Source organism: Lonchura striata, chromosome 32 (genome assembly GCF_046129695.1).
Source record: "Lonchura striata isolate bLonStr1 chromosome 32, bLonStr1.mat, whole genome shotgun sequence".
Taxonomy (NCBI): Eukaryota; Metazoa; Chordata; class Aves; order Passeriformes; family Estrildidae; genus Lonchura; species Lonchura striata.
Genome location: NC_134634.1, coordinates 5291239 through 5307015, shown reverse-complemented (window position 1 = coordinate 5307015; position 15777 = coordinate 5291239). Strand labels below are relative to the sequence as shown.

Genomic DNA, 15777 nt, shown 5'->3' with positions numbered 1-15777 from the left:
CGGCACCGGCACTGGGACTGACCCACACCGGGACCGGCACCGGGACACCGGCACCGGGACTGACTCACACCGGCGCCGTGCGGGGCCCGGTTTGCCGGTGCTGGGGACCGGCAGGAGACCGGTGCCACCGGCCCAGCCGCACCGCCCGGCCCCGGGGCTGGCACCGGCACCGCGCTCCCAGCACGGCGGGCACACGGCTGCTTCCCGTGTCCCGGCACCTCCGGTGCCCCCTGAACACACACTGCACATGGAACGCACACGGAACACACGGAGAACACACACTGCACATGGAACACACAGAGAACACACACTGCACATGGAACACACACGGAACACAGTGCACATGGAACACACACGGAACACACGGAGAACACACACTGCACATGGAACACACAGAGAACACACACTGCACATGGAACACACACGGAACACACGGAGAACACACACTGCACATGGAACACATGGAACACACACGGAACACACTGAGAACACACACTGCACATGGAACACACACAGAACACACACTGCACATGGAGCGCACACGGAACACACGGAGAACACGCATGGAACACACACGGAACACACACAGAGAATGCACACTGCACATGGAACGCACACGGAACACACAGAGAACGCACACTGCACATGGAACACACACGGAACACACACTGCACATGGAACGCACACGGAACACACGGAGAACATACACTACACATGAAACACACACGGAACACATGGAGAACACACACTGCACATGGAACACACACAGAACACACACAGAACACACACTGCACATGAGATCCCACATGGAATACACACAGAACATGAGATCCCACACAGAACATACACAGAACACACACTGCACATGGAGCACACACAGAACACACACTGCACACGAGACCCCACACCCCCACACGGGTCACAGACTGCCCACAGACCCCGCACACGCCTGGCAGATGATGCTGGGGGTGCACTGGGTGTCTGCCCCTGCACTGGGGTGATGCTGGGGGTGCACTGGGTGTCCCCCCACCCGCCCGGCCCTGCGCTGGGGGTGATGCTGGGGGTGCACCGGGTGTCCCCCCCTGCACTGGGGTGACACTGGGGGTGCACTGGGTGTCCCCCCACCCGCCCGGCCCTGCACTGGGGGTGCACTGGGTGTCCCCCCCTGCACTGGGGTGATGCTGGGGGTGCACTGGGTGTCCCCCTCTGCACTGGGGTGACACTGGGGGTGCACTGGGTGCCTCCCCCTGCACTGGGGTGACACTGGGGGCACACCGGGTGTCCCCCCACCCGCCCGGCCCTGCAGGCTCCCCGGGCCCCGGCGGTGGCAGGGCCACGTGGCGGCTCAGGCCGCCAGCATCGTCACATGCGTGATCCCCCCTCGGCACACGCGTGGCCCCCCGGCCGTGACTCACTGTCCAACGATGCCGGGGCCTGCCGGGAGCTGGGGGGGCCCCACTGCACCTCCCGAGTCTGGCATTACCGACACCAAACCCCTGGCGTCCCGCCCCGGCTCCCACCGGCATCCTGCTGCATCCATCACCAAAGAAAAGCCCTTTTATTCTTGCTGGGGAGAGCCCGGGGGGAGCAAGGAGAAGGAGGAGCTCGGGGGAGGGACTCGGAGAAGCCCCCCAGCACCTGCAGGAGGGGTGGCTGAGCTGGGACCCCCCAACCCCTTCCCTCCTTCTATTCCTAAAGTGACACCAGGGCAGGAAACTCGGAGAGGGAGGGGCTGGGCTGGGCTTTTCCTTGTTCACAGTGAGTCTGGGGGTGGGGAGGGGGGTCCCACGCGCTTGGCCGGGCTGGAGCTGCGCTGCAGGGGGGGTTTTCGCTCCCAGTTCAAATCCCCGGAGCATGTTTGGGGTGAGGGAACAATGGGGAGAGCAGGGAGAACACAGGGTCACACGTGGCAAGCTGAGTGTGCTCAGGGTGCTGGGGAACAGGGCCAGGATTCACCTGTCCTGGTCATGTCAGACCCTGCAGGATCCCAAAATCATTCTGATGAGCTTTTCCAAAAATACAAAATTGGGAAAATGGCTTCTCCAGTGTGGCTGCAGCAGGTCCAAGGTCACGGGGTGGGAGGGAGCAAAGGGGGGAGGTAAATTTATTCCCTGAAAATTCCCATGAGGGATTTGTCACGCCCTCCTCCCCAGCTGGGATGGGACCCTTCCTTCCCCCACCCAAGGGCAGCTATGGGGGCCAGGGGGCAGCGCCCGGGGGCTGGGGAATGGCACTTCACTGAGAGACAGAGAGAAATGGAGGAGAAGAAAAAGCCACGTGTCGTTTGGAGAGTCGGGCAGGAGCTGGGTGGTCTCGGGGTCTGGAGCCCCCCAGCAGCCCCCCTACTCGATCAGTTCCACGTAGTTGGCCGGGAACATCCCGAAGTGGCCGTCGGGGCCGTAGCCGCGCCACCAGCCCTCGTCGATCATCTCGATGTTGGTGATGATGTTCTCGGGATCAAAGGAGATCTCGGTGTCATCAGCTGCAGCGGGACAGAGAGGGGAGTGGGCTCAGAGCACCTGAGCCACCCCAGCCCGGGGCTGCCCAGGGAGGTGGAGCTGCTGGGGGAGTCTATGGAGGTGCTCCAGGGGCTGGAGCCCCTCTGCTCTGGAGCTGGGAATGCTCACCTGGAGCAGAGAAAGCTCCAGGGAAATCTTGGAGCCCCTCCCAGTGCCTGCAGGGGCTCCAGGAGAGCTGGAGAGGGACTCGGGCCAAGGGAGGGAGGGACAGGACAAGGACAGTGGCTCTGAGGGTCTCACCAGCCTGGTAGTCATAGAGTGCCCGGGCACAGAGCCCCTTCCCCGCCAGGTCCAGGGGCTCCTGGTACTCCACCCTGTAGTCGTATTTGGCATCGTCAACTTGCTCCTTCAGGAAGGAGAGGAGAGCAGGAATTACCAGGAAAGCAGCGGGAGGGAAGAGAACAGCAGCGTCCAGTGCCCAGGAATGTCCATCAGCCCCCCGAGGCCGGGGGACCCCTGGCTGGAGGCCCCAGGTGCCCTCTGGAATAAAGCCTGGGCTCCAGGGAAGCTGTGCCACGTGTCTGCCAGATCTCATCCCATGGAAACACCGGGGAGCAGCGGCAGACACCCCTGGACCCCGGGGATCCCTGCTGCAGCACAGGAGGTGAGCTCCAGCTTCTGAAGCGTTTCTGCCAGCACCTGGGCTGGCTGTGGTTTGCTTTCCTTGGGAAAGGCTGAGGGTCACTGAGCCCATCTCCTCCGGAATCCTTTGGAACCTGCTGCACGCTTCCAGAAGGAGAAAAGGCTTGGATGGTTTGGTGAGCACAGGGGAAACCAGAGGGGGCCCAGGGCAGCACAGCCCAGCCCCACAAGGAGCCACTGGAGAGCCCTGGATGCACCAGGAATGAATGACTGGGATTGCCAACGCCAGTGGTCCAGGTGTGCAGAGAAGCAGGAGGAGGAGGAAGGGCTGTGAAAGAGGCTGATGGATCCTCTCCCCACAGTGGTTCTGGCACGTGGCACTGACAACAGCTACAGCAGCCCTGGGGTGCAGGAGGGGTGCCAGGGCCTCAGCACCAGTGTCCCCCACTGGGAGCACTGGGAAGGGACACAGCAGCACCCCTCTGCCACCCAGGCGCCTCCTGAGCACACCTGGGCTCTGGGGTTCTGCCAGAAACCCCAGATTTTCCTATGATTTCAGCCCCAAAAGTGTTCCAGGCTCGTCCTAGGGATGGGACAAGCCACAGCTCCCACACAGATCCCAGAACTCACCTGGGGGGGCTCCTCGTAGATGGCTGAGGGCTCCGGAGGCTCCTCGTACAGATTCTCCTCCACGTGGGACCCTGGCACACCAGAATTGCACCCAGAGTCTCGTCCTAGGGAGGAACAAGGGACCTGTCCCCAGAGCCATGCCCTGTCCCTCAGCTGGCCCAGGCTGCGAGCCGGGTGTCCCTGGGACATCCAGCCAGGGCAGGGAGCGAGCAGGGCTCTGGGGAGCGGGCAAAGGACACGGGAGAGAGCTGCCTCTGACAGGGAAGGGATGCATCGCTCACGATGGAGAGCTTCCCGGGGAGGGGAAGGGCTGGAGCAGAGGTCCTGGCCAAGAGCAGCATCTAGTGGCGACAGTGGCCTGGGGACAGCGGAGCTGGAGCCCAGCACGTCCCTGCTCCAGGGACAGGTGGAACTAGGTGGTCTCTGAGATCCCACCCAAGCAAAACCATGATCTGGGGACAAGGCCAGCCCTCAGTGCCACCCACAGCACCCAGGGAGACCTGTGGGCGCAGCCAGCCCTTCCTGGAATTCCTTCCTGCCCTGACCACTGGCAAGTGGCTGGGCAGGGACGCCTCCCACCCTCCCAGGCTGCTCCAAACCCCTGTCCAGCCTGGCCCTGGGCACTGCCAGGGATCCAGGGGCACCACAGCTGCTCTGGGAACCTGTGCCAGGGCTGCCCACCCTGCCAGGGAACAATTCCCAATTCCCAGTCTCCCATCCACCTCACTGCCAGCAGGAAAGAGCCCAGAGCAGCTCTGGAGCAGGGAATCTCCTGCAGGGGAGTGCAGCCACCTGGGCTGGGCCCCGGGGCCCTTTGGAAAAGCCCCAGCCTGACTGCCAGAGCCCCTGGGGCAGGTCTGGGGGGAGGCTGGGGGTGCACAGAGCCCAGTTCCAGCCCGAATTCCAGAGGAGATATCCTCATCCCCCAGGCACCGAGCCTTCAGCTGAGCACGAGCAGGAACCACCCTCATCCTCAGCATCACACTCAGCCCTGGCTGCAGACAAAGCCCAGGGGGAACCAGCCAGAATCTCCCAGCCCGGCCTCCAAATGCCCAAATGGTGAGATCCGGCTGCGAGGGGAGGAGGAGGAGGAGGAGGAGGAGGATGAGGAAGGCTTTGGGCAGGCAGGGAGCCAGGCACGTACCTGCTGCGGGTGCTGGGGAGGCCGGGGGGGACGCCCAGAGGTCGGGGCTGGGGGAGGCAGGGCTGGAGTTGAGCTCCTTGTGCAGGAAGGGGCTGCGCAGCTTCCCTGCGGGGAGAGGAGGGGGCTGCAGCAGCTCCCAGCCCGCCTGTGCCCCCCACACTGCCCGGCCACCCTCCCAGGCAGGATTTTCCAGCCCTAATCCTGCCTTAGGGAAACAAGTTTGGCAACTGGGCACAGCAGCAGCCGAGGGAAAAATGAAAAATTAAAAAAAATATTTAAAAGGATTTTTTTGAGGAGGGGGAAGAGCTGGAGGGGCCTGCCTCTGGCTCTCCATGGAGACTTTTAGGGCACCAAAGTTCAGACATCAGACTGGGAGGGGATGATGCAAACTGGTTTCTGCCAGTGCATTTCCTGTGGCAGGAGGTGACTGAGCTGGTATCTCCTCATCTCCACCTCCAAACCAAACAAAAGCTGAGCAGAATTCCCAGACAAGCCCTGCCAGCACCAAGATTCCTGCCTACCCTCATCTCTCATCAACTCCAGGGCATTTATCTCCCTTTCCTCCATGAAAACCATCAAATCCTAATGAAACATCTCCAAGTCGGTCTCTCCTCATGATGCCTAACCATCCAAAAAGATATTTTCCCAGCGTGGCATTCCCTCCTCTGCCACCCCTGGCTCGCCTGCCCAAGGCAGCAGGATTCATGCTCCCATCACCAAGTGAAAGCGATTATTCTGAACCAGTTCAAGGTGCTTTGGAGGTGGTTGGGCTAAGGAGGATGAGGAGGAGGGGCAGAGGCAGTCACCCAGGGGTGTCACGCACCCGTCACAGCTACTTCCTCAGCTGCTCTCAGCTCTGCTTTGCAAACTTCCTGATTTCTATCTGAGAGATCAGATCAGGCTCTTCCTACAGCACAAGGTTCTGCTTGGCTGGGGCAGTGCAAAAATCTGGGTGAAATTTCATTCAGTCGGGGTAGATTGCGACAGTGGTTTAACAGATCAAACTCGAATTAAAAAAAAAACAATAACCAAAACCTTTAAGGCTCAGAAGGGGAACCAGAGTTGGGAAATGTGCTCTGTCATTAAAACCTGGCTGGACAGAGCCCAGCAGAGAACATCAGTGTGCAGAGAGCTGTCAGCTGCACCCGTGGCCTCGCTGCCCCCCGGGACCCCTCCAGCAGAGACCCAGCGGGGCCCGGGGCCGCCCCAGCACCCCCCGTGTCCCCAGGCCGTACCTGGCTGTGCCGGCACCCCCGCGTCCCCCGGCCCCGCTCTCTCCCTTTGCTTGAAGATGTCGCGGGGGTTGACGGCTCTCTGCGCGATCAGCGTGGCCGCCTCCTGCCCGGGTGGTGCCAGTCAGGGCCAGCGGCTGGGGCAGGGCAGCAGCCCCTCTACCCGGCCCAGGGCAGGGCAGCAGCCCCTGTACCCAGCCCAGGGCAGGGCCAGCAGCCCCTGTACCCGTCCCCAGGCTCAGGGCAGGGCCAGCAGCTGGGGCAGGGCAGCAGCCCCTGTACCTGGCCCAGGGCAGGGCAGCAGCCCCTGTACCCGTCCCAGGGCACGGCCAGTGGCTGGGGCAGGGCAGCAGCCCCTGTACCCGGCCCAGGGCAGGGCAGCAGCCCCTGTACCCGTCCCCAGGCTCAGGGCAGGGCCAGCAGCTGGGGCAGGGCAGCAGCCCCTGTACCCGGCCCAGGGCAGGGCAGGGCAGCAGCCCCATCCCCAGGCCCAGGGCAGGGCAGCAGCCCCTGTACCCGGCCCAGGGCAGGGCAGCAGCCCCTGTACCCGTCCCAGGACACGGTCAGTGGCTGGGGAAGGGCCAGCAGCCCCTGTACCCGGCCCAGGGCAGGGCCAGCAGCCCCTGTACCCGGCCCAGGGCAGGGCCAGCAGCCCCTGTACCCGGCCCAGGACACGGTCAGTGGCTGGGGCAGGGCCAGCAGCCCCTGTACCCGGCCCAGGGCAGGGCCAGCAGCCCCTGTACCCGGCCCAGGGCAGGCCAGCAGCCCCATCCCCAGGCTCGGGGCAGGGCCAGCAGCTCCTGTACCCATCCCCAGGCTCGGGGCAGGGCCAGCAGCCCCTGTACCCATCCCCAGGCTCGGGGCAGGGCCAGCAGCCCCTGTACCCGTCCCCAGGCTCAGGGCAGGGCAGCAGCCCCTGTACCCGTCCCCAGGTTCGGGGCACGGCCAGCAGCCCCCGTCCCCATCCCCATCCTGGGCCAGCAGCCCCATCCCCAGGCTCGGGGCAGGGCCAGCAGCCCCTGTACCCAGCCCAGGGCAGGGCCAGCAGCCCCTGTACCCGTCCCCAGGCTCGGGGCAGGGCCAGCAGCCCCTGTACCCGTCCCCAGGCTCGGGGCAGGGCCAGCAGCCCCTGTACCCAGCCCAGGGCAGGGCAGCAGCCCCCATCCCCATCCCCATCCCGGGCCAGCAGCCCCAGCCCTGCTCACCTGGGCTTTCTCCACCGACTCACTCCTCCTGACGCCCCTGCGCTCCTCGGCGCGCTCCTCCTGCGGCGGGGACAGCGCTGGGCAGCCAGCCGCCCTCCGGCCCCGCCAGCCCCCTGCCAGAGCCCCCTGCCCCCCACACGCCCCCTCTGCCCCCCAGGAGCTGCGGTGGAAGGGGGATGAGGGGCAAACCCCGGATCCGGGAGGGAGACGCGGGAATTCTGGGCTGGGAGCGGGGACTCGGTGTCACGGAGCTGTGGAACGGTTTTGGGTGGGAAAAGCCTCCGAAAGCACCAGGTCCAGCTGCTGCCAGCACAGCCAAGGCCACCACTGACCCACGTCCCCAGGTGCCACAGCCACACAGCTGTGTGCCAGCGCTGCCCTGGGCCGGACAACCCTTTCCATGAAGGAATTTCCCCAGTATCCAACTTAAACCTCCCCTCTGCAACTTGAGGCCATTTCCGCTTGCCTTGTCCCCTCCACCATGGATAACCCTCGCCTAGGGCCAACACCAGAGCTCACCCACTGCTGCTGCTCCCTGTCCCTGTTCTCAGCCTCCTGCTGCTGCTGGAGTCTCCTGTGGGGACAAATGGGTTAAAACTGAGGATTTGAGACCTCACCTCACCACCCCAAGAGCCTGGGAATAGCACCTAAAGGTTATCTCTCACTTTGGTAATGCTCCTCCTCACTTCAGGGCCAGACAAGGTGCTACAAGGTGCTCTCCTTGAGGAGAGGAGCACGAGGAGAGGGGCAGGAGCTGCTCCAAGAGGTGGGATCATTCCAGGGAAATCTCTTCCTTGGGAATACGGACATGAGCATCTCTATATGGGAGATGGGCAGATTTCCCCGGAGTCATCCCCGTGGGGCTTGGAGCTCCCTGGACCTCTGACACCCCAAAAACAGGGGCCATGGGTGCCAGGCAAGAGTTTGGTAAGCAGAAGGGAGAGCAGTCCTGGAGCAGGATCCACGGGCAGGGGGACTCGGGGGTGATGCTGGACCAGCAGCCAAGCTCCTTGGGGGTTAGCCAGGGAGATGAGGGGTTAGCCAGTCCCTCCTCAGCTGGAGTGAGATCCCCTCACATCTGTTCTCTTAAAGGAGATTTCCTGGGACTGCAGCAATCCCCGCAGCGGGAAATGCATGGCATCCACCACTCGCTAAGGAACAAACTCTGCTGGAGCGGGGGCAGCTCAGAGAGGCACTGACGGGGACCACAGGGACCCCAGGGAGCAGGACAGGCTCTGATCCCCAAAACCCCACTCACTTCTGGGCTTCGATTTCACTGGATCTGGCTCTGAACATCTGCTCGCGGCCCGCCGCCTCCTGCAGCTCCCGCTCGCGCCGCTCGCGCTCCAGCCGCTGCCGCTCCTCCTCCGCCCTCCTCTTCTCCTCCAGCCGCCGGTTCTCCTCGTCCTTCTGAGGGCAGAGGCGCGGGGCCGTGGGCGGCGGGGCTCCCCGGGGCGGGGGTCCCGCTGCCAGCGCCGGAACCCCCCGGGAACCTCTGCACCCGGGGCTCATGGTGGGTCTGGGGGCACAGGGCGGGTCTGGGGCTCATGGTGGGTCTGGGGGCACAGGGCGGGTCTGGGGGCACAGGGCGGGTCTGGGGGCACAGGGCGGGTCTGGGGGCACACGGCGGGTCTGGGGCTCATGGTGGGTCTGGGGGCACAGGGCGGGTCTGGGGGCACAGGGCGGGTCTGGGGGCACAGGGCGGGTCTGGGGCACAGGGTGGGTCTGGGGGCACAGGGCGGGTCTGGGGCTCATGGCGGGTCTGGGGGCACACGGTGGGTCTGGGGGCACACGGTGGGTCTGGGGGCACAGGGCGGGTCTGGGGGCACACGGCAGATCCCGGGGCTCATGGTGGGTCTGGGGGCACAGGACGGGTCTGGGGGCACAGGACGGGTCTGGGGGCACAGGACGGGTCTGGGGCACAGGACGGGTCTGGGGGCACAGGGCGGGTCTGGGGCACACGGCAGGTCCCGGGGCTCATGGTGGGTCTGGGGGCTCAGGGTGGGTCCCGGGGCTCAGGGTGGGTCTGGGGCACACGGCGGGTCTGGGGGCACACGGTGGGTCTGGGGCACACGGTGGGTCTGGGGCACACGGTGGGTCCCGGGGCTCATGGTGGGTCTGGGGGCACACGGTGGGTCCTGGGGCACACGGTGAGTCTGGGGGCACACGGCAGATCCCGGAGCTCATGGTGGGTCTGGGGGCACACGGCAGATCCCGGGGCTCATGGTGCACCCCGGGGCACTTTTCCAGTCAGGAGGTTCACATGTTATTGCTTAACCCCATAAAAGCCAAGGTGAAAGGGGAGGAAAGAGGGAGCAGCCCTGGCAGAGCCAAAACCCCGTTTCCTCCCCCAGCTGGGGTGTGCCAGGGGCTGGGAGTGCCAGGAGAGCCGAGGTGCATCCCAGCCCTCCCCAGCCCTGAGCCAGATCCAGGTGAGCCAAAGGAGATGAGGCAGCCCCTTCCCCTCAGGACGCAGCCCCTCCTCTCGGAGCACCCCACGGCAGCAGCTCTGCATCCCCGATTCCAGGCAGGACTCCCCAGCTCCCAGACACGGAACAAAAACTGGAGAATCATCTCCAGCCAAGCCCACTTTGGCTCCGAGGCGCACTTTCACTCACCTCTGCTTTGGCCCAGAAATTGTCCTTATTGACCCTCTTGATCTCGGACATCGCGTTCGTCTTCTGGTACACAGAGCCCTGAACAAGGCACAGAGAAACCACCTTTCTGGCATATTTTGTCAAAAGTCAGCCCAAATCAGCGCAGCCTGGGACTCCCCTTGGAGGTTCCCATAACCTGATGCTTTGCCCCACGATTTATGGAGGGCTGGGTGAGGCCAGCGATGTGCACGTTGCCAAAATAGGGAATTGCTGGTCCTGGCACAGGTGGCTGCTGTGCCCTGGGAGTGCCCAAGGCCAGGCTGGATGGGGCTTGGAGCAACCTGGGAGAGTGGGAGGTGTCCCTGCCCATGGCAGGGGGTGGGACTGGGTGGGCTAGAGCCCCTTCAGGCACAGAAGGGGCTCCCTGGACCTTCCCTTCCTCCTCCAGGCTGAACAATCCACAGAGCTGCCCCTTCCACCATGGGATGAACACGGTCCCAGACCTTTCCTCCCACCCAGAGGTACCCAAAAGCCCTCAGTGACCCAACTGACCACGGGAGCCTGGGGCCCCGAGTCCTGGAACTTGCTGCTCTCCTTGTGGAAGCTGTAGTTGGCCCCGGAGGCCTTGGCCACCTTCTCCATGATGAGCTCGGGCTCCACGTCCTCCTCTGCCCGGGCATTGATGGTGACGTGAGCCCCCTGAGCAGGAGGAGCCAGGACAGCGGTCAGGGGGTCACTCTGGGAGCCCCCAGACCCACCACCCTGCCCTGGGAGGTCCTGCCTGTGCTCCCGAGGGAAGGAAAAGGCTTCTGCCGAGGAGGAGGAAACACCCAGAGGGATTTTTGGACTGGAAGATGTCCCTGAGGGCGGCAGGGGGGTAGGCAGGGATGGCCTCAGGTCCCTCCCACCCAGAGCATCCGGGGCTGCCTGAGGGGAGCAGGGTCAGACCTTCAGGAAGTTGGCCACGGTGCTGACGTGGTTGGCACAGGCTCCTTTCCGCACGTCATTGACACCTTCCCCCGTCTGCAAGGAGACACCGGCAGCTCACCTGAGCCCCTCGGGCTGCAGCACCTGCATGTGAGCCTGGGCCCCTCCCCAAGCTCACCTGGGCCCCTCCCCAGCTCACCTGAGCCCCTCGGGCTGCAGCACCTGCATGTGAGCCTGGGCCCCTCCCCCAGCTCACCTGAGCCCCTCCCCAGCTCACCTGGGCCCCTCGGGGTGCACTGAGGGCTGCAGCACCTGCATGTGAGCCTGGGCCCCTCCCCAAGCTCACCTGGGCCCCTCCCCAGCTCACCTGAGCCCCTCGGGCTGCAGCACCTGCATGTGAGCCTGGGCCCCTCCCCAAGCTCACCTGAGCCCTTCCCCAGCTCACCTGAGCCCCTCCCCAGCTCACCTGAGCCCTTCCCCAGCTCACCCGAGCCCTTCCCCAGCTCACCTGAGCCCTTCCCCAGCTCACCTGGACCCCTCCCCAGCTCACCTGAGCCCCTCCCCAGCTCACCTGGACCCCTCCCCAGCTCACCTGAGCCCCTCCCCAGCTCACCTGAGCCCCTCCCCAGCTCACCTGAGCCCTTCCCCAGCTCACCCGGACCCCTCCCCAGCTCACCTGAGCCCTTCCCCAGCTCACCTGGACCCCTCCCAAGCTCACCCGAGCCCCTCCCCAGCTCACCCGGACCCCTCCCCAGCTCACCCGGGCCCCTGGAGCTCTGCAAGGGGCTCGGAGGCGTCCCCGGAGCCGTGTCCTCCCCAGGCTGGCCCCAGCTGCCCCGAGGGCTGTCCCCACTCACCCAGTTGACCAGGACGTATTTGGGCAGCCCCGAGTTGGGATCCTTCACGCGGCAGAAGCCGTACATCACCTTCCCGCTGTTGAGCTCCTCCACCATCTCCTGCAGCCCCCCGTCTGCCCGGGGGAAGGAGAGGGGTGAGTGCAGCCCCCCGGGCGTGCGGGGAGCAGCCAGCCCCGTCCCAGCTCTGCTGGATGTGGCTCACCAGGGGCTCGGAGCCCGTGCTTGCTCTGCAAACACGGCCTGAGCATTTACCACCCGTGGGAGCCAAGCCCCCGCCTCTGCTCGCCCACTGCCACCCCCAGCAGCCTTCATCACCCAGCTCCTCTTCCTCGGGCCTTTGCAAACCCCACACGGGCCGATCCTGGATCTCAGGCCTGAGAGAGAAGGGGAAGGAGCTGCTCACGCTCAGTCAATTAGAAGCTTTAATGAGAGCAGGCAGCTGCCAGCTTTGCCCACAGGTTCCTGCACAAAGCCCGGCTCAGAAGCACCTCTGTGAGCGGGGCAATGGGGCTGGGAGTGGCGGAGGAACTGGCTGAGCCTTGTTCCTGCTTTGCAAGTAGAGAAGGAACCAAAAGGGCAGCACGGGGCAAGGTCCTGCCAGGGCAGCACGGGGAAACTCCTGCCTCGACGCCTCCCTCCCTGTTACACCCACCTAGAGTGGTCTCAGTGCTGGTTTGAGCACCTGGGAGTGAACCCCAGAGGGAAAATCCCACACAGGGCTCAGGCAGGGGCGATGGAAAGGGACCAGCATTGCCCCCACTACATCCATAACTACCAGGAAAGGAGGAAAACCATCAAAAATGCAGACTCTCATCTCAAAAATATTCCCCCAGACCACAGTTCCTCCTGTGCTGGGCTGGCTGAGCCCTGAAAAGTGGGAAAAGAGCCACTGGTCCCTGTCAGCCCTGGCAGGAGCAAAGAGACCAACACAGCTCACTCCGCTCTGCAGCATCACCCGATCACTTCCTTCTCCCTATTAAATATTTATGATTTGGCTCTAAATTTGGCTCCAAACCCGGCAGGGAAGTTGAAGGTTGGAAGTCTGAAGCTGGTTGGTGAGCGCTGGCTGGGGGGAGCTCGGGGCATGCTCTCTGCAGCTCCCCAAAACTCCCCAAAATTCCCCAAAACCCCATCTGGGATTTGACAAGAGTCCTCCTCAACAGAATTCCCCAGCACCAAAGCCCTGGCTCCGTGGGCTCCACCTGTGGGACATCCCAGAAACTTCCACAGGCTGGGAAAAGCACTTGGAAATCACAGGAGAAGCTGGGGAGGGATGAGAAGATGCAAATGCCAAGCGTGGGGAAACCAGCCTGGTGCTGCTGCCCGGAGGCTTCGGCTTCACAGCCAGCGGGGCTTGGGTGGGAATCAGACAAAAACAAAATAAAATGAAAAAAATAAAACAGAACTGCAGGAAGAAGGGAACTGGACATGAGGGGATTTAGGAGCACCGAGTAGGGAGGCCTGGATGAGTGAGTGGCTTTGGAGGACCACGTGGCCCTGCCTAAATCCGGGATCTAAAATACTTGAGGGGTGCAAAGAGGGGCCAAGATCCAAACTTTGCATCCCCTGGAAGGGAGGCAAACGAAAGGAAAGGGGAAGCAGAGCTGGCACTGAGGCTCTGCTCCAGGTCCCTCACTCTGAAATCCCACTGGACACCCCGACACAGCTCCCAGCCCTGTCCCAGCAGCATGGGCACCCCAAAACACCCCCGGGGATTAAACCCCCCGACATCTCAGGCCCCAGACACCTGGAAATGGGGGATGGTCCCCAAAATCCTCACCTCCAGAGCCAGCCACTCGCAGGTCATTGCTGTTGCCTTCGTAGGTGAAGAGAGCCCTAAAATGAAGGCAGAAATGGGATTTTTGGCCAGCACAGCGCTTATCTGGGGTGTTCCCACACCCCTGGCGCCTCCCGAGGGGCAGAGCCCCAGAGGGACCCGCCACCCCCAGCCCGGGGACCCCCTGAGCCCCCCAACCCCGTCCCCAAATCCCCCCGTGTCCCCCAGACCCACCGGCCCATACCTGCCCTCCCCCCCCGCCCATCCCCATCCCCTCCCCACCCCCTCGCATGGCCCCGCACCCCCATCCCCCACCCGCCACCCACATCCCCGAGCCCGTCCCGGCCCCCACCCCCACCCATCCCCACCCATCCCCGGTGCCGGTCCCGGTGCCGGTGCCGGTCCCGGTGCCGGTGCCGGTCCCGCACCAGTCCGTGCGGCTGCCCGCCGCCACCACGCTCCCGTAGGCCTCCTGCAGCGCCCGCCCGTTCTTGGCCAGGTTCAGCGCCATGGCCGCGCCCGCTCCGCCCGCCGGTGCTACCGGCACCGCCCCCGGTACCGCCCCGGGGTGATACCGGCACCGCCCCGCCGTGATACCGGTACCGCCCCCGGTACCGCCCCCGGTACCGCCCCGCCGTGTACCGGCCCCGCCCCCGGCCCCGCCCCCGGCCCCGCCCCCGGTACCGCCCCGGGGTGATACCGGCACCGCCCCCGGTACCGCCCCGCCGTGTACCGGCACCGCCCCCGGTACCGCCCCCGGTACCGCCCCGCCGTGATACCGGCACCGCCCCCGGTACCGCCCCCGGTACCGCCCCGCCGTGATACCGGCACCGCCCCCGGCACCGCCCCCGGTACCGCCCTCGGCCCCGCCCCCGGTACCGGCCCCGCCCCGTGCAGCCCCGCCCCACCAGGCCACGCCCACGGCCCATAGACCCCGCCCCTAATTTCACAGGCCACGCCCCCGTGAGGCTAGACCACGCCCCCGAGCGCGAGAATCCCCCCAAATTGCAGAGCCCGCCCCCAAAAACCCCGGCAGGGAGACCCCCCAACAGACAGGCCCCGCCCCTTGCGGGGTCCCTGCGGACCCCCATCCCCGGGGCTCCCGGGGCTCCCGGGGCTCCTCTGCCCCGGGGCGGTCCGGGGTACCCGGCCCGGTTCGATTCTGGGAGACCCCCGCCCAGCGGGGTCCCGCAGCTCCGGTTCTCGGGGACCCCATCCCGCGCTGTCCCGGTTCTCGGGGACCCCATCCCGCCTTGTCCCGGTTCTCGGGGACCCCATCCCGCCTTGTCCCGGTTCTCGGGGACCCCATCCCGCGCTGTCCCGGGACAGCCGCCCCGGTTCTCGGGGTTCTCTGCGGCAGCGCAGCCCCGGCAGCACCGCCCGCAGCCCGCGCAGCGCTCCCGCGGCCCCGGGGGCAGAAAATCGCCTTTTTCGGGGTTTCCCCCATTTCCCAGCCTGAGGAGGGGCACAGCGGGGATGTCGGAGGGTACCGGGGCTTTTTGGGGCTGTAAATGCGTCTCAGTTTCAGCCCCAGTTATCAAAATGGTGCCGCTCGCCCCGCCGTGGCGATGACCCTCCCGGAGCGGCGCTCTCGGGGGGCAGCCGGGGGACACCGGAGGGGGCTGCGGGAGGGAGCGGCGGCGGCCCCGGAGGTGTTAATGGGACATTAGCGGCTCATTGTCCCCCCGCCGCCCACACCCGGCCGGCACCGCGGGGGAAGCGCCGGCCGGGCCCCCTTTCTCCCCCCGAGCCTTCCTCCACCCGCGGGGCTCCCTAAAGCTGGGAGAGCAGCAAGGACGGGGAAATGGAAGGGGGGATTCCCCCCAAAAATCCTGCGGCGTCTCAGCTCCCCCATCCCCCGCGGGGCCACGGGGGGAGCAGCTCCCCGGTGAGCCCCCCACCACCTTCACGCACGGGGGAAGAACGGGGCCGAGCTCTCCGTGCCCCGGGAGGGTGAGGTGGGGGCAAGGAGCCCCCCAGAGCCCAGCTTGTCCCCAGAGGTAGGGATGGTCCCCAGCTCCCGGGGAAAAATGAGTCTGGGGGAATGGGGTGGGGTGGGAGAGGGGGAATGGAGGGTCCTGGGGTGCCCGAGGGTCCTGAGGCACCTCAAAGTCCTGGGGTCCCGACTTCCAGACCGCGGCTGGAGGAACAGCGGAGGGTCCTGGGGTGTCCGGGGGTCCCGAGGTGGCTGAAGGTCCTGGGGTGCCCGAGGGTCCCACCTTACACCCCTCACCCGCTCCACCCCATGACCCCGGAGCACCGGGAGTGTCAGCTCCTGCTGGATGGAACCCTTGGAGGCAGCTCTCC

The 15777-nt window shown here is 65.3% G+C and overlaps 1 protein-coding gene across 2 annotated transcripts; it reads right to left on the bottom strand.

Moving 5' to 3' along the window:
• Window positions 1–1531: 1531 nt before the first annotated feature.
• DBNL (drebrin like) lies at window positions 1532–14019 on the bottom strand. 2 transcript variants are annotated; one of them, XM_077789282.1, is made up of 14 exons: window positions 13899–14019; window positions 13474–13529; window positions 11694–11806; window positions 10858–10932; window positions 10462–10608; window positions 9931–10008; window positions 8571–8722; window positions 7832–7886; window positions 7313–7372; window positions 6111–6213; window positions 4876–4980; window positions 3732–3835; window positions 2760–2865; window positions 1532–2482 (listed from the first exon to the last, which is right to left on the bottom strand). In XM_077789282.1, exons 1-14 carry the CDS (start codon window positions 13979–13981, stop codon window positions 2343–2345), a joined length of 1377 nt encoding a protein of 458 aa, XP_077645408.1. In that variant the 5' UTR covers window positions 13982–14019; the 3' UTR covers window positions 1532–2342. The 2 variants fall into 2 exon arrangements, with proteins under 2 accessions (XP_077645408.1, XP_077645409.1); XM_077789283.1 differs by lacking the exon at window positions 10462–10608.
• Between the last annotated feature and the right edge of the window lie 1758 nt (window positions 14020–15777).

What these genes read in the sequence shown, in the direction of transcription:
- DBNL (XM_077789282.1), bottom strand. Translation starts at nt 13,981, where the DNA reads ATGGCGCTGAACCTGGCCAAGAACGGGCGGGCGCTGCAGGAGGCCTAC. An exon ending in AGTGAAATCGAAGCCCAGAA is followed by an intron (nt 7,887 to 8,570) that starts GTGAGTGGGGTT and finishes TTGTCCCCACAG; the next exon opens with GAGACTCCAGCAGCAGCAGG. An exon ending in ACTCTATGACTACCAGGCTG is followed by an intron (nt 2,483 to 2,759) that starts GTGAGACCCTCA and finishes GTCCCGCTGCAG; the next exon opens with CTGATGACACCGAGATCTCC.